We start from the raw sequence: 23,496 nt of genomic DNA, 5'->3' as shown, positions 1-23,496 counted from the left end.
TCTGCCCTTTATTGCTCAACTCCCCAAGTAGTACGATTTGTTGAGTCTGCACTCTGTCTTCTCCTTTCGTCCCCTAACACTTCTCCCCAAAATCTGAAGTCACTGACAATCTCCCGAGGCCAAATCCACAGATACGCTATATTCGGCCCCCTACCCTACCTCTTTCTTCTCTTGACTAGTCTTCTGTAATAAGCTTCTGATATTCCAAATCAGGCTTGTCAAGAAACATTTACTAAAAGCCTCTGTAAGGTATAAAATAGAATTATATAAAATATAATCCTCTCCCTTCTAGGATCTTATGACCTAGTTGTGGGGAGAAGGACTTCATATGTATAGCTATTGAAAATGCAAATCGTGATGTGGTTTAGGGCCAAGGGATCCAAGAGATGATGGAAGAAGACATCTGTGTGTGTTTGAGCATCATGATGGGTGGGACACTTGAGATAGACCTAGAGGGCATATATATTAAAAAAGCAAAAGTTAGAGGGATATATATTTCTGGCACAGGGGATCATATTAGTGTCATAGGGTAGGTAGCTGGCAGTGTGTGTGATGAATTTGGAAGGCAGGGGAGTGGACCAGAGGTAGAAAGGATTATTGAGTTAATCTAGGTGTGAATCATAAAGTCTAGACAAGGAAGCAACAAGAATGCTTTTGCCTTTCTTATGTCTTCTAAATTCTCATGAAAGTGCTTGTCATTGGTAGACTCCAACCTGGAATTTGCTGGTAAGAAATCTTGGGAAATGTGGTTTCCAGGCTTCTAGCCCTAGCAACATAGAATGGAGTAGAAACAGTGTGGAATGGAAGAGCCAGGGACAATCCTGCAAAATGACTGACCTGGATATAGGAGGAGTCAACAGTAACTCCAGCATCAAAGTTGGTTGCTTAAAACGACGTTGACACCACTGATGAGTAACAGGAATCCTGGATGGGGGGCAGGGGATATTTCTAGTATGTGGAGAAGGTATTTAAGTGGCCATGTACTATAAGAAGCTCTTGGAAATTCAGATTTCAGGGGGACTTCAGGGGGATCCTAGAGCTGGATACAGAACAAAGGCTGGTGAGTCTAACCACGCAGTCTAACTGAAGCTGTGTAATGGAATCATTTCATCCAGAAAGAACAGGAGACGAGGACTACGTTTAGGGTCAAGGATGATGAGAAGCCATCAGCAGAGCCAGGGAAGCGAGGGTTCTTTTTTTTAGCTCCTTCCCATTCTGTTCCCATCTCTTGACTAAGCTTTTCTGTTGTTTTTGAAGACGTCAATTGTTTCTACCCTTCCCAGGTTACCATTACTCCTAATGCTAAATAAAGCTTGAGTTCTCTGCTCTCTCTAATCTATCCCAGCGAATGGATCTACTCATGCAGAGTGTCACTTGCTACCTGTGTACAGACAATTCCAAATCCATCTCTCTAGCCCCATCGAAACTCTTTTCTGTCCCATCTGCCAAAACCATAACCTGACGTCATGTCCGTCGATCCCACCTTCTCCCAGCCTTCCCTTGGTCGCCCCACGTCCATTACCATCAGTGTCAGTGACCATCCCTTCTACCTCTCCTGACTGGTCCTTGACATTCCTTTCTTCCTCTTCTCCTAATTCTTTCTCTTCTCTGGCAGAGTGCTTGGAATCACAATCTATGTGGTAGGTTAAATGGTTGGAACTCGTTAGCTGTGAGGAAGTCTGGAAAGAGGAGTGTCTATTGCAGCAGCTTCCGGACTTTTCGGATTATCATGCACCATAAAAAAATATATTTTGGGGCGCCTGGTTGGCTCAGTCGGTTAAGCATCCAACTTCAGCTCAGGTCATGATCTCACGGTCTGTGAGTTTGAGCCCCGCGTCGGGCTCTGTGCTGACAGCTCAGAGCCTGGAGCCTGCTTCGAATTCTGTCTCCCTCTACCTCTCTGCCCCTCCCCTACTCAAGCTCTGTCTCTCAAAATATGAATAAACGTTAAAAAAATTAAAAAAATATATATAGTTTGACATCATGACTCAGCACGTACACACGCACACATGAAACAAAGCTTTCCTGAATCATTAGCCACTCTTCATGTGACACAGTCTGATATTTTCGACTCTATCCCACCCTGTTCAGTTTTGTTCTATTCCATTAAAAAAAAAAAAAAGTTTAGACTGACTCATTAAATCTATTTCATGATTCGCTAACGGGTCATGACCTGAAGTTTGACAAACGCTGGTTCAGAAACCTGCTCACAAGCGTCGGGAACCTGGAAGTCTAGACCTAATACCTCGCTTTGCCATTGACGGTGTTACTTTGGCCGGTCCTCTTAACTACCCTGGATGTTAAATCCAGATAATACGATTTGATCACTGCATTATTTTCAAGTTGAGTCGCACTGTGCTTACTTAGTTTGGGCTTTGTGACAGGACAGACATAAGTTAAAAACAAAAAACAAAAAACAAAAAACCGACTTCTTTTCCTGAAATTCGAACAACCCAGCATCTGGTATGCAATTTGTAGCAGCGATGGCTTTCCGTGTCAGACAGGCAGGTAGAGATCTTAACAGCCTCCCTCCTCCCTCTTATTTAAGGAAAACAATATCCTCCCAAAAGAAGGAAAGGAGAAAAAGGAAGCGCTACCTGAACAAAAGCCTTTGTCCTGGCTCCTTCCTGATAATGTTTAGTTTGTAGTAGTGGCGCAGGGCTCTGGACATTTTCTCATAGGTCATGTTTGTTCTGTTCTGTTTGTTCAAAGGAGGAAGAGAGAAAAAAGCACAAAGGCACAGTGACATAAACCTCCGAAAAGGCGCTGGGGAGCTATTAAAATAAAAGCTCTTTGGCTGCTCGCGTGGCCCTACCAGCTCTGGGGAGCTACCTGCCCCCCAGCTGCCCCCCAGGCCCACCAATTCCCACCCCCTTGGCCTTTAAACACGGGCGCCAAAATTTCTCCGAAGGTGAATCCCCTTTCGTCAGAAGTCTTGGTGCTGTGGCTAATAAAGTATATCCCACAGCAACCTCCCTCACTACCTTCCAAGACTATGCTCTGCTGTGCTCCATGAATTTCCTGCAGGTTCCCCTATCTGTGGGTCATCCTTCACCTTCTGACCCACAGAGAATTTTTCTCTTTCTCTCTTTCTTTTTTTCTTTCTTTCTTTCTTTCTTTCTTACTTTCTCTTCCTTCCTTTTCTTCCTTCCTTCCTTTTCTTTCTTCCTTCTTTCCTTTACTTTTTTCTTTTTCTTCTCTCCCTCCCTTCCTTTTTCTTTTTCTTTCCTCTTTCTTTCTTTCTTTCTTCTCTCCCTCCCTCTTTCTTTCTTTCCTTTCTTCCTTCTTTCCTTTTTTTTCTTTCTTTCTCTTTTTTCTTTCTCTCTTTCCTTTTCTTTCTTCCTTCCTTTTCTTTCTTCCTTCTTTCTTTTTCTTTCTTTCTTTCTTCTCTCCCTCCCTCCCTCCCTCCCTTCTTCTTTCTTTCTTCTTTCTTTCTTTCTTTCTTTCATCTTCCTTCCTTTTCTTTCTTCCTTACTTTTTTCTTTCTCTTTCTTTCTTTCTTTCTTTCTTTCTTTCTTTCTTTCTTTCTTTCTCTTTCTTTCTCCCTCCCTCCCTCCCTTCTTTCTTTCATTGCAGCGACCTTTCTCCAACTTGTGTTTCTGGTTTGTCATTTTAAGGAAGAGATTTTTTTGTTTGTTTGTTGGAATTCCTGTTGTGGAAGGAAGAATACAGTGGTTCCGAGCCCTGGGGCTCCGGGCACCATCGGGAGCTTGCAGAGGGATTTTTCTCTGTGACTCACGCACTGAAGAGTCTGTCAGTGGGGCCTTGCCGTATTTGGTCATGGCCTGCAATTAGGTCTTCCTCACTGGAACCAGAGCACAGGCTTCCAACCTCTAAGGCTGCAGCCCCCCACCTCCCCTGCCCCCCAGCCCCCCGAGCTCGGCTGGGCCCCACTCTGTCCCTGCTCACTCAGCTCATCTGGGGCTGTGCCATCAAGGTGCTTTGCCTGCTTTGCCCACATCTACCTGGCTGTGGTCAGGCCTGGATCTTGGTTACTTGTTTTTATTTTTTTAGTAGGAATACAGATTTACTTATTTAGATATTTTTTGAGGGGAGAGACTCTTTGCTCTATTCTTTTCTTACCTTATTTTATTTTATTTTATTTTATTTTATGCCCATTGATCAGTACTTTCTCCTGCCCCTCTCTCCCCAACCCCAGGCCACACCACTCCACTCTTTGGTTCAGCAAATTTGCCTGTTGTAGATACTTCGTGTGAGTGGCAACAGGCAGGATTTGTCTTTCTGGGACTGGCTTAGTTCACTTAGCAGAATGTCGTCAAGATTCCTCCAATGCCGTAGCCTGTGACAGGATTTCTAACCTCCCTTAAGGCTGAGTAATCTTCCTCTGTATGTATACGGCAGTGTTTCTTTATCCAGGCATCCATCATGCATGTTTAGGGTGGTGTTTCACCCACTTTTTACCTCTATGCACTTCAACAGTTTTCCTAACTCTAAAAGATTGGATCTTTTAAATTCTACTCCCTTTTCCCAGGGTGGAAAATTGTGGGGCGGACAGTTCTTGCCTGTTTGCTTTTCAAGGGGATGTCACAGTCAGAATGTGAGCATTTCCATGTCGAAGGGGGCCTTGGCGGACGTGGGTGTTTCTCACTGAGCGGATCAGAAGCGATACCTCCCCAGCTCCCTTGTGAGTCACAGAGCCCCTGTTCCTCAGCTCCTAGCGACACACGGGTGGCAGCACCAGGTGGAGGGGATGGGATGGAGGGCCACTTCCAACGCAGCCCTACCAGACCGGGGGGTGTGAAGTTAACTGACACCCGGCATAAGTAACACATGGAAAGTGGCATCTTTACTTATGTCCTTCCCTTTGCAACTAATTGCGCAGTGAGGAATAAACTAAATAATGATGGGCACACTCGGGGGGCAGAAGACAGACAATTATCCTCCAACCTGGAAATGAAGGCTTTATTTTGGCATTACTTCGCACAGCAAATATCTGGTGCCCTTTTACCTTGTGGTTTCCCCACAGTCGAGCCAGTCCATTGGGATCCACTATCCGGAATATTTTGGATTCTTTGTCTTCCCATCGGATGAAGTTTTCGTACCGGCTGTCGGAAAGCAACTGATAGACGTAATCCCAAAGCAGTCTACAGTCTACAGAGGAAAAGGGCAAGAAAACATTGATTATGTTTCTTGTTGAGGCCCTAAGAATAACAACCAGAAAATAATCCAGTAGCTGCTCCTGCCTAGTGTGGATTGATGGTCTAACTTTCTTATTTCACAGTGAGGAGACCAGGGCCCAGAGAGATCTGGCAGATGGTGCTGGAGAAAGGCAACCTTTGACCCGTGGAGGCCTCAGAGACCATCCCGGCCAACGGCCTCCCCTCCACAGATGGGGATGCAGTGGCCTGGAAGAGGAAGCAGCCTGTTCAAGGTCATGACCGATGACTTGAACTTGAGCAGAGCTCACACGAAAGACACAGAGCAAGCCAAAAGAGGGGTAAAAACAGGCTGGTGGGGACTAAGGGCGGAAAGAGAGCCCCAGTGTTTAAGCAAGCAGTATGGTGTTCCTGGTGATGCTGCAGGATTGTTCTGGTGTTGGAGGCTGAATGGATACAGATGAGAAGATTGGGGTAGGCTAAAAAATGGCAGAAAAACAAGTGTGATGCGTGAAACGCTGCAGAAAAAGAAACTGTGAGCTCGCGTGGTTTTCAAAAAGAAGAGAGATATTCTTACTACAGCATCCCCCGGAGTTCTCGAAAACCAGTTTATTGTCACAAAATCAGCGTAGAAAGGAACCCAGGGCAAAAAGTCACTTTTCCCATCTGTAGGACCGACGTTCTGTCACTTGGCCAGGCTACAAGTATTTACTAAGTGAGTTCATACAGGCCAGGTATTGTGCTAGGCTTTGGCTCCTGGCTGAGGGCTGGCATATTAAAACGAGAAGACACATACCGCATAATTTCCCTTGTTCTAGTGCTTTCTGGATTTGGGCCGTCATGGTCTGTGGTTTGCCCTCTAGGCCCCCTTGTTGGGTGGATGGAGACACGTCCTATCTATGTGTACTTTTGGAATGGTCTCCAGATGAGAGTAAGAGACTCCAGTTTTCAGGGGTTTCACTGTTGACTCTGGGGAGCTTTGGTAGGCTGGAGCCAGAATGGCTGGTCGTGAATGATTGATTACCGAACGCTGTGTATGTGCTCAGCACGTGTCGTGCGTCTTTCCCAACCCTCTGAGGCCTGAGGGGGCCGGGATATGAATTCCTGGGCTCCTGCACTACAGTGTGCTGACTTCCTTATGTTGGGTGAGGCCCAGCACACCTGGGCAGGGAGTGTCTAATTGGGACGTGGAGTATTTTAGAGCCAACACATGCACCTCCCAGAGAATGAAACACACCCTTCTCAGGAGTATATTCACAAGGGGAATTGAGTCAGGTCACCCTGGGCAGGTTTCCTAAATCTCCCCGAGATTCTGCTTCCTCATATATGAAATGGGAATCACACATACTTTACAGGATCACTGCATTAGTGATATTGCAAGTGAAGGGAAAGTAATGAAAATAGCGACAATGCTACGTATCGGGTAGCCTACTAGCAGGCACTATGCTGCACTTGACCTTGAGGACACCTTCTGAGGCAGGTGCTGTTGCTATTCCTATTTTATGGACAAGGAAGCTGGGGCTTAGAGGGTTTGGTAATTTACTCCAAGGGCACAGCTCGTGAGTGATGCACACACACACAGGATTCCAGGCTCTGCACCACTCTGAAGCCTGTGCCCCACCATTCTTCCTGATGGGTTTTCTATTCTCAGAGAAACCAGTTAACAGGTAGATATCTGTAAAATTTTAGGCCTTTCCAGAACAAGGTTTAGCTCTGTTTAGTGTAAGCTTTATGAAATCCAGCCTTTTCTCTGAACAGCCCAAGCAAGGAACTGGCATAAAATGTGGCATTTTCTAAGAAGCTTAATCTTGCAGGAAACTGACATTAAACTTGAAATGACCATAAATCTCTTTACTGTAGCCTCCCCCCCCCCTCCATTATCTGTGTCTAAACATTAATGGAATGTGCAAGTTACTGGGTTTTAGAAAAGGACAAACGGTGCTCTTCGTTGAAGACACCAGGTGCTCTGCGAGTTTGAACCCCATTCTGGGGACAGAAACGGCCAGCCACTTCTATTACCCGCCTGCCAGCCAGAGGAGAGAGTGGGGGACCCAATCCAAGCACCATAAAGTACCTGGAGAAGTCAGGGTCACACTGAGAAGACTGAGAAGACTCTAGCTCATTTTTTAAAAAAGTTTTTATTTATTTATTTTGAGAGAGACAGCGTGAGCAGAGAAGGGGCACAGAGAGAGGGAGAGAGAGAATCCTAAGCAGACTACGCACTGTCAGCACAGCGTCCGACGCGGGACTAGAACTAATCATGACCTGAGCAGAAACCAAGAGCCGGACTCTTAACTGACTGAGCCACCCAGGCGCCCCCTAGCTCATTTTTAAGGCTCTTGTAACAGGACGACTCTATTTCTAGGCAAAGCAGTGGGGAAGGCAGTGGGCCCTAACCCTCCTTGCCATCTCCTTGCCCTGGAACACTGTTACTACAAATGGAAAACCAAGGACTGAGCTGTGGATTCAGTGTTTGTCCCATCATACAATGGCAGATGCATTTACATTTCCCCCCAGCCTTTCCCAGTTGGAAAACCTCTGACAAAACCAAATATTATCGCATAGAATGCCAGTAAATTAGAAGGAACAACAAAGGGGGTCTGTGTCTAACTCCTATATCGCTCCTCCACATGGGAGAAATCATCTTCACTGCAGGGGCTTGGTGTCACCTGGATCGGGACTCAATTCTCTCAAGTGTCCATTTTACTAACATTGAATAGTAATGAACTATTGGATTGTCTTCAACGGTTTGATATAAAGAAACTGTGCCCATATGAAGGTGAACAATACATTGCTAGTCCTCTCACCTCTCGGCCAACTGGAGCTAAAGTATAAAGCGGATGGTCCTTCCATCCCCTCCGCACAAAGACTTTCACTTTCATTGTGTCTGTGGTTTCTGTTTTACTGTTGTGGTACCTTCTACTTATCACAAAACAGTGCAGTGTGAACCAGACCATTTCTCCAAGCAAGGGCTTAACCAGCACTGAGGTCCATGCAGGGGCTTCAAACTCGGATCTTTATGTAAACCTTTTCCTAAAAAAGATCTTAGAGGGGTGCGCCTGGGTGGCTCATTTGGTTTGAGCCTCTGACTCTTGATTTCGGCTTGGGTCGTGGGATCAAGCCCTGCGTGGGACTCTGTGCTGAGTATGGAGACTTGGGGTTCTCCTCTCTCTCTCTCTCTCTCTCTCTCTCTCTCTCTCCCTCTGCCCCCTGAAGATGTGTTCTCTCTCAAAAAAAATTTTTTTTTAAAAAGATCTGGAATGCTATCTGCTCCTTGGTTGGTAAATGAAGGGCAGGGCTCACTGGAGAACAGACTTCACCTATATGTTTCAAGAACATTGGATTCTTGCAAACTTTTCCCTTTCATAAATGTGGAAATAACCCCAAACAAGCTGCCAGCTGATCACTTTAAATGACATTTAACCCAGCAAAGCCAACATTAGCTGAGTAATAAAAATATGTTGACATTCAGGACATATTGAATTATTCAGTCACTAACAGAGGTAGCAACAGGAATTTTGTGGCATAAAGCAATTGTTTCAAACTCAGAGTATTAAGTGGCTTTTATAACTCTATTGATTGTTTGGTTTCTTTAGTTAAAAATTATTCCAGATGATAAAAATAAATGCCTGATCATACAAGAGATTTTTTTCCCTTTCTTCTTCTTCTTTTTTTTTTAACAATTAAAGTTCAGCCATGTGAGTTAGTTTGTTTTTAAGATTTCAATTAAATAAAAGGCAGAACCTTTTTAGTTCCCTAGATCCTCTGGAGGTTATTACCATAGCCTACCTGCAATTTTTCAGTTCTGTCGAAATCCACATCTGCACAGATACAATGTTCTTTGATCATCAATGAAAATGCTTAATAAATTCACCAAACGCTATAATAAAATTCACCAAACTCTATAAATAAAAGATTATCCTATAATATAACCCTCGAACATGCATGTGAAAAAATTTTATATTACAAAGTATTCATTAATTCTAAGTGCAATTCTCTTAAACTAAAGGGCCTTTATATGAAGGCACATGGGTATTTTAAACACATGTCCATTATTTGGATTGTCTCTTCCATGAGAGGAAGTTTATAAAAGGGTTTAGTTCAAGTGACATGCCATTTTTTGGTTGCAGAGAGCATTCTCTCTCCTTCCTGCTGGGTGAGGTGCCCTGGGTACCCACAGCTAAAAGGCATTGTAAAAATTCCCTTCCTGTGGTTAAGGAGAAATATTTCCACTCCCACGTCTGTCTCTTACCAGAGACTCATTGTACACGCTCGCAGAGCAGAGACTGTAAAAAGATGGGCGATTCACACATAACCGACATAGTTTCTAATGAAAAAAATCATGCTAGACAAAGCTGATGTTTCAAAATCTGAGTGGGCAAGTCAAGTTATCGACAAAGGGAATGTTTAATGATGGTGGTTAATTAAAATTTTGGGAAAGCTTCTGAGAAAGTAATTTTATGTTGTTCTAACTGCCCAAATGGAATTTTAAATGAAGGTCTGTAAACTGGAGTTCCGTGGGTATAATCACCAACTCACCAGACGGTGAGTGTCCCTGTTTTACTTAAGTTTATTGCAAAAAATTAATGGATTTATTTCAGGTTCAGCAACAAAACCGCTAAGTAACGTACAAATTAGAAAGTTACTCCTCTGCTTGAGAGCAGTGGTTCTAAACCAGGGGCAATCTTGCCTTGTAGGGAAGGTATTTGGCAATGTTTGGAGATAATTTTGGTTGTCATAACTGGGGTGAAGGACGCTACTGGCCAGGGATTCTGCTAACTATCTTATAATGCACAAGTCAGCTCTTGCCCATTCCCCAACAAAGAATCATTTGACCCAATTACCACGAGTCCCAAGCTTGAGAAACTCTGCTTATAAGCACGAGCTTTACAACATGCACAGCTCAGGGTTTTTTGTTTGTTTGTTTGTCTGTCTGGGTTTTTTTTGTTTTTGTTTTTGCTTCCCACCCTCCCCCCGCACCCCCCCCCCCCAATTCTAGATCAGCCATTACCTAGAAGCAGATGAATCCAGCTCAGCCAACCCTGTGCTGATACACAGAGGTGTGTTTACAATGGGCAACTGCTTGCGTTCTGCCACGGCTTAGGAAAACAGAAACCATATGTGCACGGTGGCAAGCTGGGTGGGGGACAAGTGAGGGTGAGGGATAGAGATCTGTGCTTCCTGGCTCCAAGGGGGCATGGGGACCACAGCTGCAAACGAGGTTGGCCCTTTTCACCTCTGGTTGCATAAGGCGTGGAGTGAGGCTGGGCTGCACTGGCAGAGCTGAGCTTAAAACCCCAGCCCCTGCTTTGCTCAGGTGGGGGCAGCCCGGGAAAACTGCATCCCTACCTCCCGGCAGTCGGGCAGTCACATTGTATTACAGAAATGTGTGTCCTTAAGCAAACTGGAATTTCCAGTCTCCCCGAGCTCCTTCTACGATTTTCCGATTTTCCGCCTAGCCACTGTGCTGTGACCGTTTTATCTTGTAAAAACATTGTCCTGAAACTTCCTTCTCTTTCAGGGCTCTTTGATTTCTCGGTAGTGCAGTGAAAATAAACTGCAGGGACTCAGCCAGTGTGAGAAGGTGGAGACACTTGGGATACTCCCCCCCCCCCCCCCCCCCCCCCCGAGCAAAGCCCCGGGGGGAGAGAGGGAGCGCAGAGGTGAATCTCCAAGGAGATAAGGAAACCCGGGCGCCTTGAAGGGGTGCCCTTTGCAGGCCAGTGTCACTTGAAACAAATGCCTAGGACACAGGCCTCCGAGGTCAATGCCCCTGCCAGCTCTGGGGGGTGGGGGTGGGGCCAGCTGTACCCGCTGCCCTCCCCTCACTCTCTGCAGCCCTGCAGTAGGGCGAAGAAAAAAACGGAGCAGAGAAGGGGCTCTCGTGCTCAGTAATTAGCCGACTGGTGCTGTGCATTTACATGTTGTCTCATTAGTACTCAACAGAGCCCAGAAATAGGTATTAGATTTTTTTTTTAATGTTTATTTATTTTTGAGAGAGACAGAGAGAGAGTGAAAGTGGGGGAGGGCAGAGAGAGGGAGACACAGAATCCGAAGCAGGCTCCAGACTCTGAGCTGTCAGCACAGAGCCCAACGCAGGGCTCGAACCCATCTGCGGTGAGATCATGACCTGAGCCAAAGTCAGAGGTTTAACTGACTGAGCCGGCCAAGCACCCCTTTTTAAAAATAGAAAATATATATTTTTTAATGTTTACGGAAATGGGTATTAGTATTCTCCTTATGATGGAGAAGGAAACCAGGCCTCAGGGACAGTAAGCCCCTGTTTGGAGACAAGACCTGGATTCCAATCCTGCTTATTCCTGAGTGCACGCTTTCCCACAGGCGCACGCTGCTTCCCCGGGAACACTCCGGGCCAGCTGTTGGTTGGGACCCCAGGTCGGGAGCCCTGGGGGTTCTGCAGAGGGTTATCTGCCTGAGACAGTGAGGGATGATGTGGCTCTTTTAGCTAGTACTGAAACCCTGGGCCTCTCTGGTTCATGGGAACACCCCACACCCGTCCTTCTCTTCCTCAAACACAGACATTTACACACAAGCATGCAAAGGCACATCTTACCACCGAGGCCCAGGAACGAGACTGCCCCTCATCACTTTCACACTGAACCCTTTAGACTTCTCTTTTATGAAGTCTTTTTCCCCTCAGGGCGCCTGTGTGGCTCAGTCGGTTAAATGGACAACTCTTGATTTCGGCCCAGGTCATGATCTCATGGTTCGTGAGTTTGAGCCCCGCATTGGGCTCTGCACTGACAGCATGGAGCCTGCTTGGGATTCTCTCTCTCTCTCTCTCTCTCTCTCTCTCTCTCTCTCTCTTTCTCTCTCTCTCTCTCTCTGACCCTCCCCTGCTCGTGCTCTCTCTCCCTCTCTCTCTCAAAATAAATAAACTTAACAACAACAAAAAATAAAGTCTTTTTCCCTTCAAGGCTGGTCCCGAGGCTCATTAATAAAAATAAATAATTAAGTCCATGAGCCTCACTGGAAACCACTTGGCCAGCACTAAATACCGTGGGGGAGGAAGTAGGCGTGGAAGCAGGGGAAGAGTACAGAGTGACTTCCCCTGGCCTCCCCGGGCCCCTGAGGATGTGCCTCCAACTTCTTTGGAGGCTTATCCAAGCGGAGCTTATTTTTCTTCATCTGATTGAAGGTTAGAGGCTTCCAGGATTGAACTTCTGTGCATACAGAACTCATCCAGTCAATAAAACCAAATCAGGAAAGTACATTGTTCTAGGCAGGTGACAAATGAGCAGTACAGGAGACTCCGTGTCTCCTGGATGAGAATCTTTTTGTTTCTGTTTAAAATGTAACCTTGAGAGATAATAGGCACATTTTTGCAAGTGTCTTTAAAGATCTGAAAGATTGCCATGACGTGTGTTATTAGAAAAGAGAGCACGAGCTTGGGGGCGGGGTGGATTTTATGTCTTATCTGCTGCAGATAACCATGAAGATGCTCATGTTTGCAAAGAGAATCAGGGAGCTAAGCAAAAGTTGTGAGATAAGCACAAGAAAAGAAATATTCTCTATTTGGATGGATCATGGACTTGGAACAACCCGTCTGTACAGACCTGTAAAATCCCCACGTTTGTGCAGCAAATGAAGGACGATGAATGGATTATAAACCGGTGCGCCAAATGAAACTTGTGTCCGTAGCAGATTTTGGGATTAAGGCCAGGGAAGGGACAAGCAGACAGGAAGTCTGGTAACTCAGGTTTTAATGGAATTGCAGAACTTTAAGAGAAAGCCAAATCGACTTAAAATTCTTCTTTGAAGACTTGGCTGTCGATAGTTAAAACCAAAGCAGAAGCTTAGTTTGTTTGAGGGCACAGAATCAGAGGAATCCTGCCTTATGTCAATAAAGACACAAAATTTGGCATCTAGAGATGCTATGCCCTGCCACCTAGAAAAAGGCCTGGCACATACAGATTCGTGATCATTTTTGAATAAATGGATGAATGACTTAACTGCACAATTCAGGTATGCAAAGAAACAACTTCTTCCACTTAACTGTATTTTATCGATGTTCATGATGCTATTGCAACTATTCCGGACTGGTCTGCAAACAGCCTACAGTCTAGCACTTGCCTCCTTTCTTACATCACTTGTTATTGTTCTTTCTACATGTCTTAGGCATGCCTCATGCTGTAAAGTGCAAGTAATTCCTTGAGAGCGGGGACAATGTTTTCAACTTCTGCATCCCACGTTATGCCTAGGATTTGAAGCACACTGTGCTGCACAACTGAATCAACAATGCCGTAGAATGGGGGCAGCAAATGTTTCCTGCAGCGTTTTCTGCAAATATTTTAGGCTCTGTTGGCCATAGAACCTCTGTTGCAACCGCTCCACTCTGCTGTTACAATGCCAGAGTGGCCTCCCGACAGCACTAAGTGAATGGGTGTGGCTGTATGCCAATAAAACTTGATTTACAAAAACAGGCGGTGGCTGATTTGGCCCACGGGCCAGAGTTTCCAATCCCTGCTCTGGAGTCCCAGGTCAGAAGGAAACACGGGTGTTGGAAAGGACACTGGAGGAAACTCAAGGCTGGACTCTGGATGTGCCTGAATCTCAGTTTCTTCATCTGTGAAAGACCCTTCTGGCTTCGAAATCACCGAGTTCTAAGAAGGAATGTCAATATGTACTAAAAACATGACTCACGGCATCACTGGTGCTACGTCTCATCACCTTATGGTGCTCACTGCCAATATACTCTTTGGATATGAAACACATTGGCAAAGCACAGACCAGTAAAACGTTCGTGGGCTGAGAAAAGTGCTAGAAGGTTCACAGATGCTGCCCCAACCCCCTATGTCTTACCGCCCCCACCACGCAATCCCTTCATGAGCATACCAAATAGAAACTAAGCCCAGAAAGAAGCAATTTGGGGGTACCTGGGTGGCTCAGCTGGTTGAGCATCCGACTTCAGCTCAGGTCATGATCTCGTGGTTCATGAGTTCGAGCCCTGCGTTGAGCTCTGTGTTGACAGCTCAGAGCCTGGAGTCTGCTTCGGATTCTGTGTTTCCCTTTCTCTCTCTGCCCCTCCCCTGCTCATACTCTGTCTCCCTCACTCTCAAAAATGAATAAATGTTACAAAAAAAATTTTTTTAAACAAAGAAGCAGTTTGCTCACTGTTACATACACCACTGGCTATTCAATAAAAAGTTTGAACCCAGGGGTCTTGGCTCACTCTATTCCATATTAAATCCTTTCCCATAAACTCTGGCTATTCTCACTTATTAACCTCAACAGCAGTCCTTCTTATCCTCTTAAAAATAAGTGATACCTTTAAAAATAAGCTACATGCTATGTTTAAATAGATCTAATTTGTGGTTTGTATTTAAGCTGTCTACCACCTCCTACATTTCTTTTATGGATTTTTTTTTATTAAAAAAATTTTTTTTAATGTTTAGTTATTTTTGAGAGAAAGAGAGAGGGAACGAGCAGGGGAGGGGCAGAGAGAGAGAAACACACACAGAATCTGAAGCTGGCTCCAGCTCTGAGCTGTCAGCACAGAGCCTGATGCGTGGCTCGAACTCACGAACTGTGAGATCATGACCTGAGTTGAAGTCGGACGCCCAACCGAGTGAGCCACCCAGGCGCCTCTCTTTTAGTGATTATTTTAATTCTTCTACAAGACCAATACCTAAGTAAACTATCACAGCTTTGCAGATCACCTCCAAACTGTATGATAAAATCCCAATTCGGTGATATTAGAAAGTGAGGGGAAAAAAAGAATTATGAAATATGATAGATTTTTAATGGACTTGGAGTCCTCGATTTATATTTCTACCTGAAATAGATAAAAATATACTGGACCTTACCTTGCTCTGGAGTTTTCTCTATCAGGAATGACCTCTCTTTTTCTAACCTTCACTTGCTCATATTCTAAGCATGCTAAGCCCAGCTGAAAGCCAGCCCCTCCGCGAAACCTTCCCTAACACCCCGACTCTGACTCCTCATGACCCCGACGCTGACTCCTATAGTACTTGACGGGAGTCCTTCACAGACCCCACACACGACACTGACCGCCAACTGCATTCAGCCTTTTCAAGATTTTCCAAGATTGTGTGTTAGACCTCCTGGAACACCCCACCCCCATGAACGCAGTCCAGTGCCCAAACACAGCAAGCGCCCAAATACATAAATCCCAAAGTACTTGAGCAAATGGCATCCGAATGGACAGAAATCTGGCTTCCCTTTTTGATCCGCATTCATAAGCGGTGTTTCCATCCACACCCTCCGGCGATGGCATTCGGCAGTGCTGTGCAAAAAGCTTCAGGAACTAAGTTTTTGCAGTATTCATATCTGCTCTACAGATATGAAGGCTTTTGTATGGCTGTTCAGTAATGCCACACTTTACACAGGAATAACTCAATGAGTTCGGCCTCTAAGAAATAGAATTTTACAACGATCTGGTGGTCCAAAAAGACACTAGAAGGGTAGGAGAGAAGAGACAGGGCTATCCCAAGTGAAACAAAAGGGCATGGAGCCCTGAGGAGTTAGCTTCAGAGGGTTAGAATCAAGACAAAGTGTTTGATTGTAGACTTTCTAACCCTATCATTTCACCCTTGAGAAAAACAGTGACTTGCAGTTAAATCAGCTGGTCTGGATTTGGTTAAATTAGTTAATACTTACATCTGGAGACTTTTAAACTTGTGAGCATATCATTAGAGCTAATTAATCATAATTTTACAGATTCTATCACACCGAGGAGCATTCCTCAAAGGGTCTGGGCCCTAGGGTTACTTTATGTGAATATTCTGACTTCCTAGGGTCATAAAGAAAAGCATAGACTCCCCTATTCTGTGTGTTCTTGAGAGAGACAAGGGCATCCATGGGTGCCAAGTTTCATCACTGGGCTGGTATGATATTCCATGGAGTGTCTTATTGATGGGGCTAACTCCATCATGAAACAATTCTGATGTTTAGGAATAAGATTTTAAAAAATCGTAGCACAATTTCTTTTTTTTTTAATTTTTTTTTTTTAGTGTTTATTTATTTTTGAGAGAGAGAGAGAGAGAGAGAGAGATGGAGCATGAGTGGGGAAGGGCAAAGAGAGAGGGAGACACAGAATCCGAAGCCAGCTTCAAGCTCAGAGCTGTCAGCACAGAGCCTGACGCAGGGCTCGAACCCACAAACTGTGAGATCATGACCCTGAGCTGAAGTCGGACGCTTAACCGACTAAGCCACCCAGGCGCCCCTCGTAGCACAATTTCTAAGAGACTAATACTTTAAAATTTATAAACCTATTAAATAAGGAGAAATAACTCCATAAGTCTAAATCATTTAACTTTCTTGATGGATGGGCTTATCTTCAATTCCTAGAAGTCTCTGATAAGACAGCGTGACAGAGGAGGTGGACAGGACGTATGTTGCTGGGGAAGGCAGGTTCCTCGAGAGCAGCACTACCAGCAGCAGCCAACGGCACAGCAGTGAGTGCCTTGTTGCCCCTGTTACCCAACCCCTATTTGACCTTTGCTCCTCTGGGGCTCTGTTTCCTCCGTGGCTTCCCTGGCCCAGATGACTTTTCATATAAAATGAATATAGCGGTAATAAGCAGCTTCTAAGAGCTACCCGGAGAATGAGAAACAAGTAGAAAGTATCTGCAAAATGTCCAGTACTGCTGTATAGACCGTGCAAGAAATAAGACACGAAGGGTATGTATAGGCAAGAAAGGTCTGGCCTGGGAAGCATAAGACAAGTCATTTATATGCTTCACAGTAATGTACTGACCCCATCCTCTTTCTCCAACCATCTGGGGAAATTCACGTGTCTTGTTTGAGCGCTTTGCTTCTTTATAAACCCCCTATGTTTTTCCTTTCACGATTTGTTTTTAGATTAAAACATACATACACACATAGGCATATATGTAAAGGTAGAGAAAAAAATAACATGAATCCCCGTTGTATCCGTCACCCAGCCATACAGCCGTTAGCTCACAGCCAGCCTTATTTTATGTACACCCCACCCATGCTTCACCCCCAGTGCCGTGGGATCCTTTTGAATCAAATCCCAGACACAGATCATTTCACTTTTCATGGTTTTTCAAACGTAAGTCACATTTCTTTGCCATTTCATTTTCTTCATTCAACACACTCACGTAAATGATTTGTAACAGTAAAACTGAGGCAACACTGGAGGTGTACCTGAAGCCAGAGAAAAATTTAGAAACAAATAATTTAAATAAAAAAGGGACAATGCGTCACGGCAGAGGGAGTTAATGTAGCCTGTAGCTCCCTGTGCGGTCACGCTGTCAGGAGCACGGCTCCATCCTGGGGCTTAGCTGGGGCTCTGGCCTGGGGGACAGCTCATGGAGGAAGGGGGCATTTCTCGCCTTTCCCTGACCGGGTCTGACTTCTCCTTCCTCTGTGCCTCCCTCCCGTTACTGAACACATATTCCCCTTCAGCCCTGAGCGACCTCTCTGCAAAGCCCTTCCTCAATTCCTGCAGTCACAGTGCACCTTCTCCCTGCTTTGCTTCCACAGGACTTAATTATCCTAGCACACAGTCAGCACTCGATAAGTGCTCGTGTACCGAATGAATGGGACATATGACTGATTTCACCGTGCCTTACAGCTTAGTTAGTGGTTTTCCCATCTGTCTCCGCCAGTAAATATTAAATTCCTTGAGGAGACAACTGTTCCATCAGCTCTGTGTCCCCCTACTTCCTGATGCATTTATCTGTGCATAGTAGGTGCTCAACAACTGTCTCCTGAAGGGAGAGATGCTCTAGGAAAAGAGCTGCCCTTGCCAAGTGGCTGGAGGAGTAAGTGTCTGGGGGATGACTTCATGTAAATTACGGGCAGACGAGCACAACACAATGTGTAGATTTTTTCCCACTGGTTTCCACTCGTTTCTTGTCTGAGGGAAGCAAATTTGGGCTTGTCATCATAAAAGGAGAAGAATTCGGGAGTGGTTTCCTCTGTCCAAATGACCCGGGAACATCTGCCTCCAATACCATAATCGTGTTTTTCTCTCCCACCTTCTCCCAAGGTGAAGGCTACGTTGAGTTACTGCCCACGGGACAGAATTACAGGTCTGAATCTGAGACAAAGGTTCTTTATGCTGTGTCTGGTCATTAATTAGCTGCTGGAAACTTCAAGACAGGGCCATTAGCATGCTCATAAACCTTTTATTTTAAATGTTTTCGCTTAGCCATGATTCTGATGTGACTCTCCTTGTAAGCTGGACGTAGGACATTTGTTTCTTAACATTTCTGAGGCTCATTAACTACTCCATCCCAGCGGCTCATTAACTAGCCCATTAGGGATTTCACTTCATTCAGGCAGAAGCCTCCGCTTGCCCTCACAGAACCTTCGAGGGCACCTAATTGGGAACCCGTGTGAGGCCAGCTGCAAGGCTGGGGAGACAGCGGGGCTTGTCAGGTCTCCCCTGAGGCTGGAGTTGTCGTGAGGGGGGCGGCGCTCACCTACCTGCTATTCTCCCAATGGGCATGGCATGCTCCTCGGGCGGGGAGACAGAGACCATGATGTGGTTCATGTACGCCAGGTCTTCCCGATGGGACAGGTTGATGGGCTTGCCTTCCCTATGCAGCCCGTCCTCGGAGAGCCTGGACTGTTTGAAATCCACGGAGTGCCGGGGGTTCAGGATCAAAGGGTGCATGATGGGACTGGGCATCAGCTGGATCACGCGTGTGCTCTCCTGCCGGGGGCTCGATGGCTTCTGGTGGGGCTCGGAGGACGGCGGGCAGTGGTTATTCTCCATGGGAGACACTGACAGGGGGTAGGACTCCTGGTGGTTGTTCTCCTGGTGGAGCCTCGGCCCCTGGGCCCTCTCGGCCGGGGAGAGGCGGCGGATCATGTTGTCCAGGGGGGACCGGAGGGGCCGCTGCTCGGGGTCGGGAGAAGGCCGGTGATTGGCTGTGACAGGCGATCTAGACCGATGCAACAGTTCAATGGTGGGGGGGTTGTGGTGCACGTTCTCCACCGGAGGCCTCGGGGTCCTCTGGACACAATTATCTGTGGAGCAGAGGAAGAGACCGTCACTGACCCCGGTGAGTTGTCCGGAGAGGGAGCCTGCTGTGGTTATAAAGGTAGTGAGCACTGGAGCCCGTGTGTGTGCTGGGTAGCACCTTTCGTCCCTGGATATGGAATGTCTTTTTTGCTGTTTAAAAAAACAATGAAAAGGGCACCTGGGTGGCTCAGTCAGTTAAGCATCTGACTTTGGCTCAGATCATGATCTCATGGTTTGTGGGTTCGAGCCCCGCATCGGGGTCAGTGCTGACAGCTCAGAGTCTGGAGCCTGCTTCGGATTCTGTATCTCCCTCTCTGTCTCTCTGCCCCTCTCCTGCTCTCTGTCTCTCTCTGTCTCTCTCTCTCTCTCTCTCTCTCTCTCTCAAAAATAATAAACATTAAAAAATTTAAAAAAAAACAAAGTGCACATACTTGAAATTCTTTTCCTACACTAGACAGGCTAAGAATGACCACAAGCTTTCCATTAATCACTTACTAGTAGCTTATAAACACAAGGAAGCCAAATTTGTGTTCTTTAGCTTTTTGTTACTTGACTCTTGGATGTGGCTTTTGGATTCCTTAAGGGTTGCTTTCCAGATACTTTCACGGGCTTACATTTTCATCACTAAATGTATGTATTCTCTACCTCCGGGGCATTGTTGTTGGTGTTAATGATAATGACACTATTATACTACTGCTAAAGCAGTTACTATATCCTTGGTACTGGATTATACAGTTTAAAATGTATAACACTCCTAAGTAGGAGATGCTAATACCATTATTCCTATTTTACAGGTGATAAAAAGGAGGCATACAGAAGTTCAGCAACTTACTCAAAGACACACAGACAGGGAATTAGACCCAGACTCTGGTAAGTACTCTGGCAGGTACCCATTACAATTCCTGCCGCTTTGCTATACAGAAACCAGGGGGAAAAGTATCAAAACCTGCTCTAAGCATGGACAGTGGGTCTGATTTACAGAATGACAATCTTGAAAGAAGATTTGGGATCTTTTTTTTTTTTTTAATTTTTAATGATTATCTATTTTTGAGAGAAAGAGAGAGACACAGAGTGCAAGCAGTGGAGGGGCAGAGAGAGAGGGAGACACAGAATCCGAAGCTGTCAGCACAGAGCTAGATGTGGGGCTCGAACTGACAAACCGCGAGATCATCGCCTGAGCCGAAGTTGCACGCTTAACTGACTGAGCCACCCAGGCGCCCCAGGATCATTTTGTTTCTGAGTGCACAGACCCTATGAATGCTCATAGACAGGTAGAGGTAAGGAAGGAAAAGGAGGGATGGGCACCCCAACAGTGCCTCCACCCTATCCCCCTTGAACTTCCAAGCTGGTGATACTTGAGAGCAGGGACAACATCAGAAGAGTACATAGCTCAGCAACAGAAGTAGTCCTGTGGGCTGGGTTGAGGGATGGACCAGCCTATGTGTGGCTTTAGGAGCACCTGCTTAGGGGAGGGAAGGAACAAAAATCTGCCTACAAAAACAGAACTTGCTATAGTGCCTCAAACTCATCTTCGTGAGGTTTCTCTGGCCGCCTCTGTTCCCAGAGCTGTTGCACCAAAAGGAGGCACACGCTTTCAGGTCCTTGCTGTGGTCAGAGATTTGCCCATGATTCTAAGTCAAGCAAGTCAAAGATATCTCCTTTGTCCATCATGGTAATATCTATAGGAAGAACGTACAAAGGGGACCCAGGAATCTGATAGGGTTAGTAGACAGAGACTAAGGTGGTGGCCCAAACTGGGTGGTCCAAGTTTTACAAAGGATTAACAGAAAAATGGGGATGCCTCTAGATCTGTTACAGGAGACAGTGAACAAAAGAAATATTGTTCACGATCACTAGAAGATCACCTGCTCGCAGGCAAAGGGTTTATTTCGTAACTAACGTGTAGCCTGCTGCCATGCATCTAAAAGTGCTTACTCGCTCGAACAGCTATCAGTAGGAGACTGGCTTAATAAATTATACTCTATCTGCAAACAATGAAGGACTACACAGCTATAAAACAGAATGAGGGGTGTGTCAATATTCTCCTAAGGCCTGGTCTCCAGGCTCTATGCGAAGGCAGGCGAAGTATTCGGTAGGCCAGCACCTTTCTGTAATAAAGGAGAAGGCGATTCCAGTCTGACAGATGACAGAGTGGCTTGTACCCAGCTAACATTCCTACATATAGAAATGACGGAACATTTATAAAAGTTATTTGAAGGTACTGGAGAACACTGAAGGGGGTTTCACTCTGGAAGGAAGAGAAGTGCACAGGTGAGATCCAAATTTATGTAGCCCCGAGGGTCCTCCCCAGTTCACGTTAGCAGGCGGCCGGTAGAAAATGAACCGGAAGTTGTGTAATCTGTCAGGGAATAGAGTGTGGAGTTGCCCGAATGGCAAAAAATTGAGAAAGCAAACCCATAAAGGAGAGAGCCTCAGGGGGAGCAGCCGCTAAACTGGCACATAAAGTTCCCTCGAATCCTTAACATGTGCTCCTGGACAGCGCATGTGCAGGGGGAGCTCTAAAGAGCTCAGTGGAAAGCAACAGCTGTATGGCTGAAAGATAAGAGCAGGAATGTCAGTTACTGGCCCCTGTATTGGAGACAGAATTCAGAATTTGAATCCTAGCAACAAAGGCTCTGTAAACACCTCAGGCTGTTTATTAGCCCAGAACGGCCACACCTTAGGAGTAAGGACTATGCTCCAGAACAAAGGGATTTTCTTGAGGGCTAAAGGCAAAACTGAAATGGATCTGCCTTAACCAAATGCAGGACCAAGTCACCACAAATTCAAAGTGACTGGCTAGTCATTTACCTACTGGAACAAGAATCAACATTCTTCAGAGGAATGTAACATAATCTAGAGTCTCTACAATGTATCACGTGTAATGTCCAGTATTCAATAAAGATGTTCTGGATATGTGAAAACAAAACAAAACAAAACAAAACAAAACAAAACAGAAAAATGTGACCCATAATCAACAGGAAAGGCAGTCAACAGAAAAAGACTCTGAGATAATCTAGGTGTTAGTATTAGCAAAAAAGAACCCTAAAGGATATTGAGAAATTTAAGGGTAAGCACTTGAAGGAAATGATGGTCATAATGAGATATAACAGAGAATTTCAGAAGAGAAATGGATACTATATAAAAAAAGATTCGAGTACTGAAAAATACAGTATATGAAAGATTGGACTGGATGGACTTAACAACAGATTAGAGATAACAGAAGGAAGGGTTCATAAATTTGAAGACAGATCAATAAAAGTTAAAAACAAAACCAAATAAACAAATGGATCCTCAGTGACCTGTGGAACAATATTAAATGGTCTAATGGATATGTAATTGGAATCCAAAGAGAGAACAGAAAGAATGAAGCCAAAAGAAAAAAAAAAAAGAAAAAAAAAAAGAAAAAGAATAATGACCAAATGGCTCCCAAATTTGGTAGCAACAACAACAGCAAACTTAAAGACCCGAGATGCTCAGCAAATACCAAGCAGGATAAATACAAAAGTTACATCCAGGCATATCATAGTCAAACTGCTAAAAACCAAAGATAAAGAGAAAATCCCCAAAGCAACCAGAAGTGGGGAAAAAGATACACTACGTACACAGGGAAAGTTATACTAATTATGGATAACTCCTTTTAAACACCCAGAGAGAGAGAGAGAGAGCTCAAGTATGTGCACAAGAAAGATATGGATGGAGACCTAAAGATTTAAGGAGACTTAGAGACACATAAACCATCTGCAATGTATAGACGCTTGCTTGGATTCTGATTCAAGGAAATGGTAAAAACATTTATCACATAGTTGGAAAAAATGTGAACATTAATAAGGTATTTGATGATATCGAAGAACTGTTAGTTTTCTGGTGATGTGATGGTTTTGGGTTTATGATTTCATAAAGGGTCCTTATCTTTTCAGACCTGTACTGATATATTTACAGATGAAATTATATCCAGAATTTGCTTTAAATTAATTTGAAATGAAATTAATTTGAAAGCAGAGAGTAGGTGGGGCACAGAAGAAACAAGACTGGTCATGAATTGATTAATGGAGCTTGTGATGGGTACACGGTGGCTCATTAACTAATTCTAATTTTGTGTAAGTTTGATATTTTCCACTATAAAAAGTTTTTTTTTTTTAAGTTTTATTTATTTATTTTGAGAGAGACAGAGACAGGGAGAGAGAATCCCAAGAAGGGATTCTGGCAGTGCAGAGCCTGATGCAGGGCCCGAACTCATGAAACCATGAGATCATGACCTGAGTTGAAACCAAGAGTCGGATGCTTAACCGACCAAGCCACCCAGGTGCCCCTGTTTTTTGTTTTTATAAGTACTTAGTCAAGCTTGCAAGGATACACGTTGGGATAACAAGTACTAAATTCTTCACTTTAACCCAAA

The 23,496-nt window shown here is 45.0% G+C and overlaps 1 protein-coding gene across 3 annotated transcripts in view; it reads right to left on the bottom strand.

Moving 5' to 3' along the window:
* ETV6 (ETS variant transcription factor 6) overlaps window positions 1-23,496 on the bottom strand; it is a 252,747-nt gene that overhangs the window by 5,442 nt on the left and 223,809 nt on the right. For all 3 annotated transcript variants that reach the window (XM_027035574.2, XM_027035575.2, XM_053225833.1), the window contains 3 exons: window positions 18,557-19,102; window positions 4,970-5,112; window positions 2,598-2,698 (listed from right to left, as the gene is read on the bottom strand). In XM_027035574.2, the coding sequence (XP_026891375.1) occupies window positions 2,598-2,698; window positions 4,970-5,112; window positions 18,557-19,102 (790 nt within the window). The remainder of the gene's footprint in view (window positions 1-2,597; window positions 2,699-4,969; window positions 5,113-18,556; window positions 19,103-23,496) is intronic.

Source organism: Acinonyx jubatus, chromosome B4, assembly GCF_027475565.1.
Source record: "Acinonyx jubatus isolate Ajub_Pintada_27869175 chromosome B4, VMU_Ajub_asm_v1.0, whole genome shotgun sequence".
Lineage (NCBI taxonomy): Eukaryota > Metazoa > Chordata > Mammalia > Carnivora > Felidae > Acinonyx > Acinonyx jubatus.
Note: the sequence above shows the minus strand (reverse complement) of the source record. Positions and strands in the feature narration are given on the sequence as shown.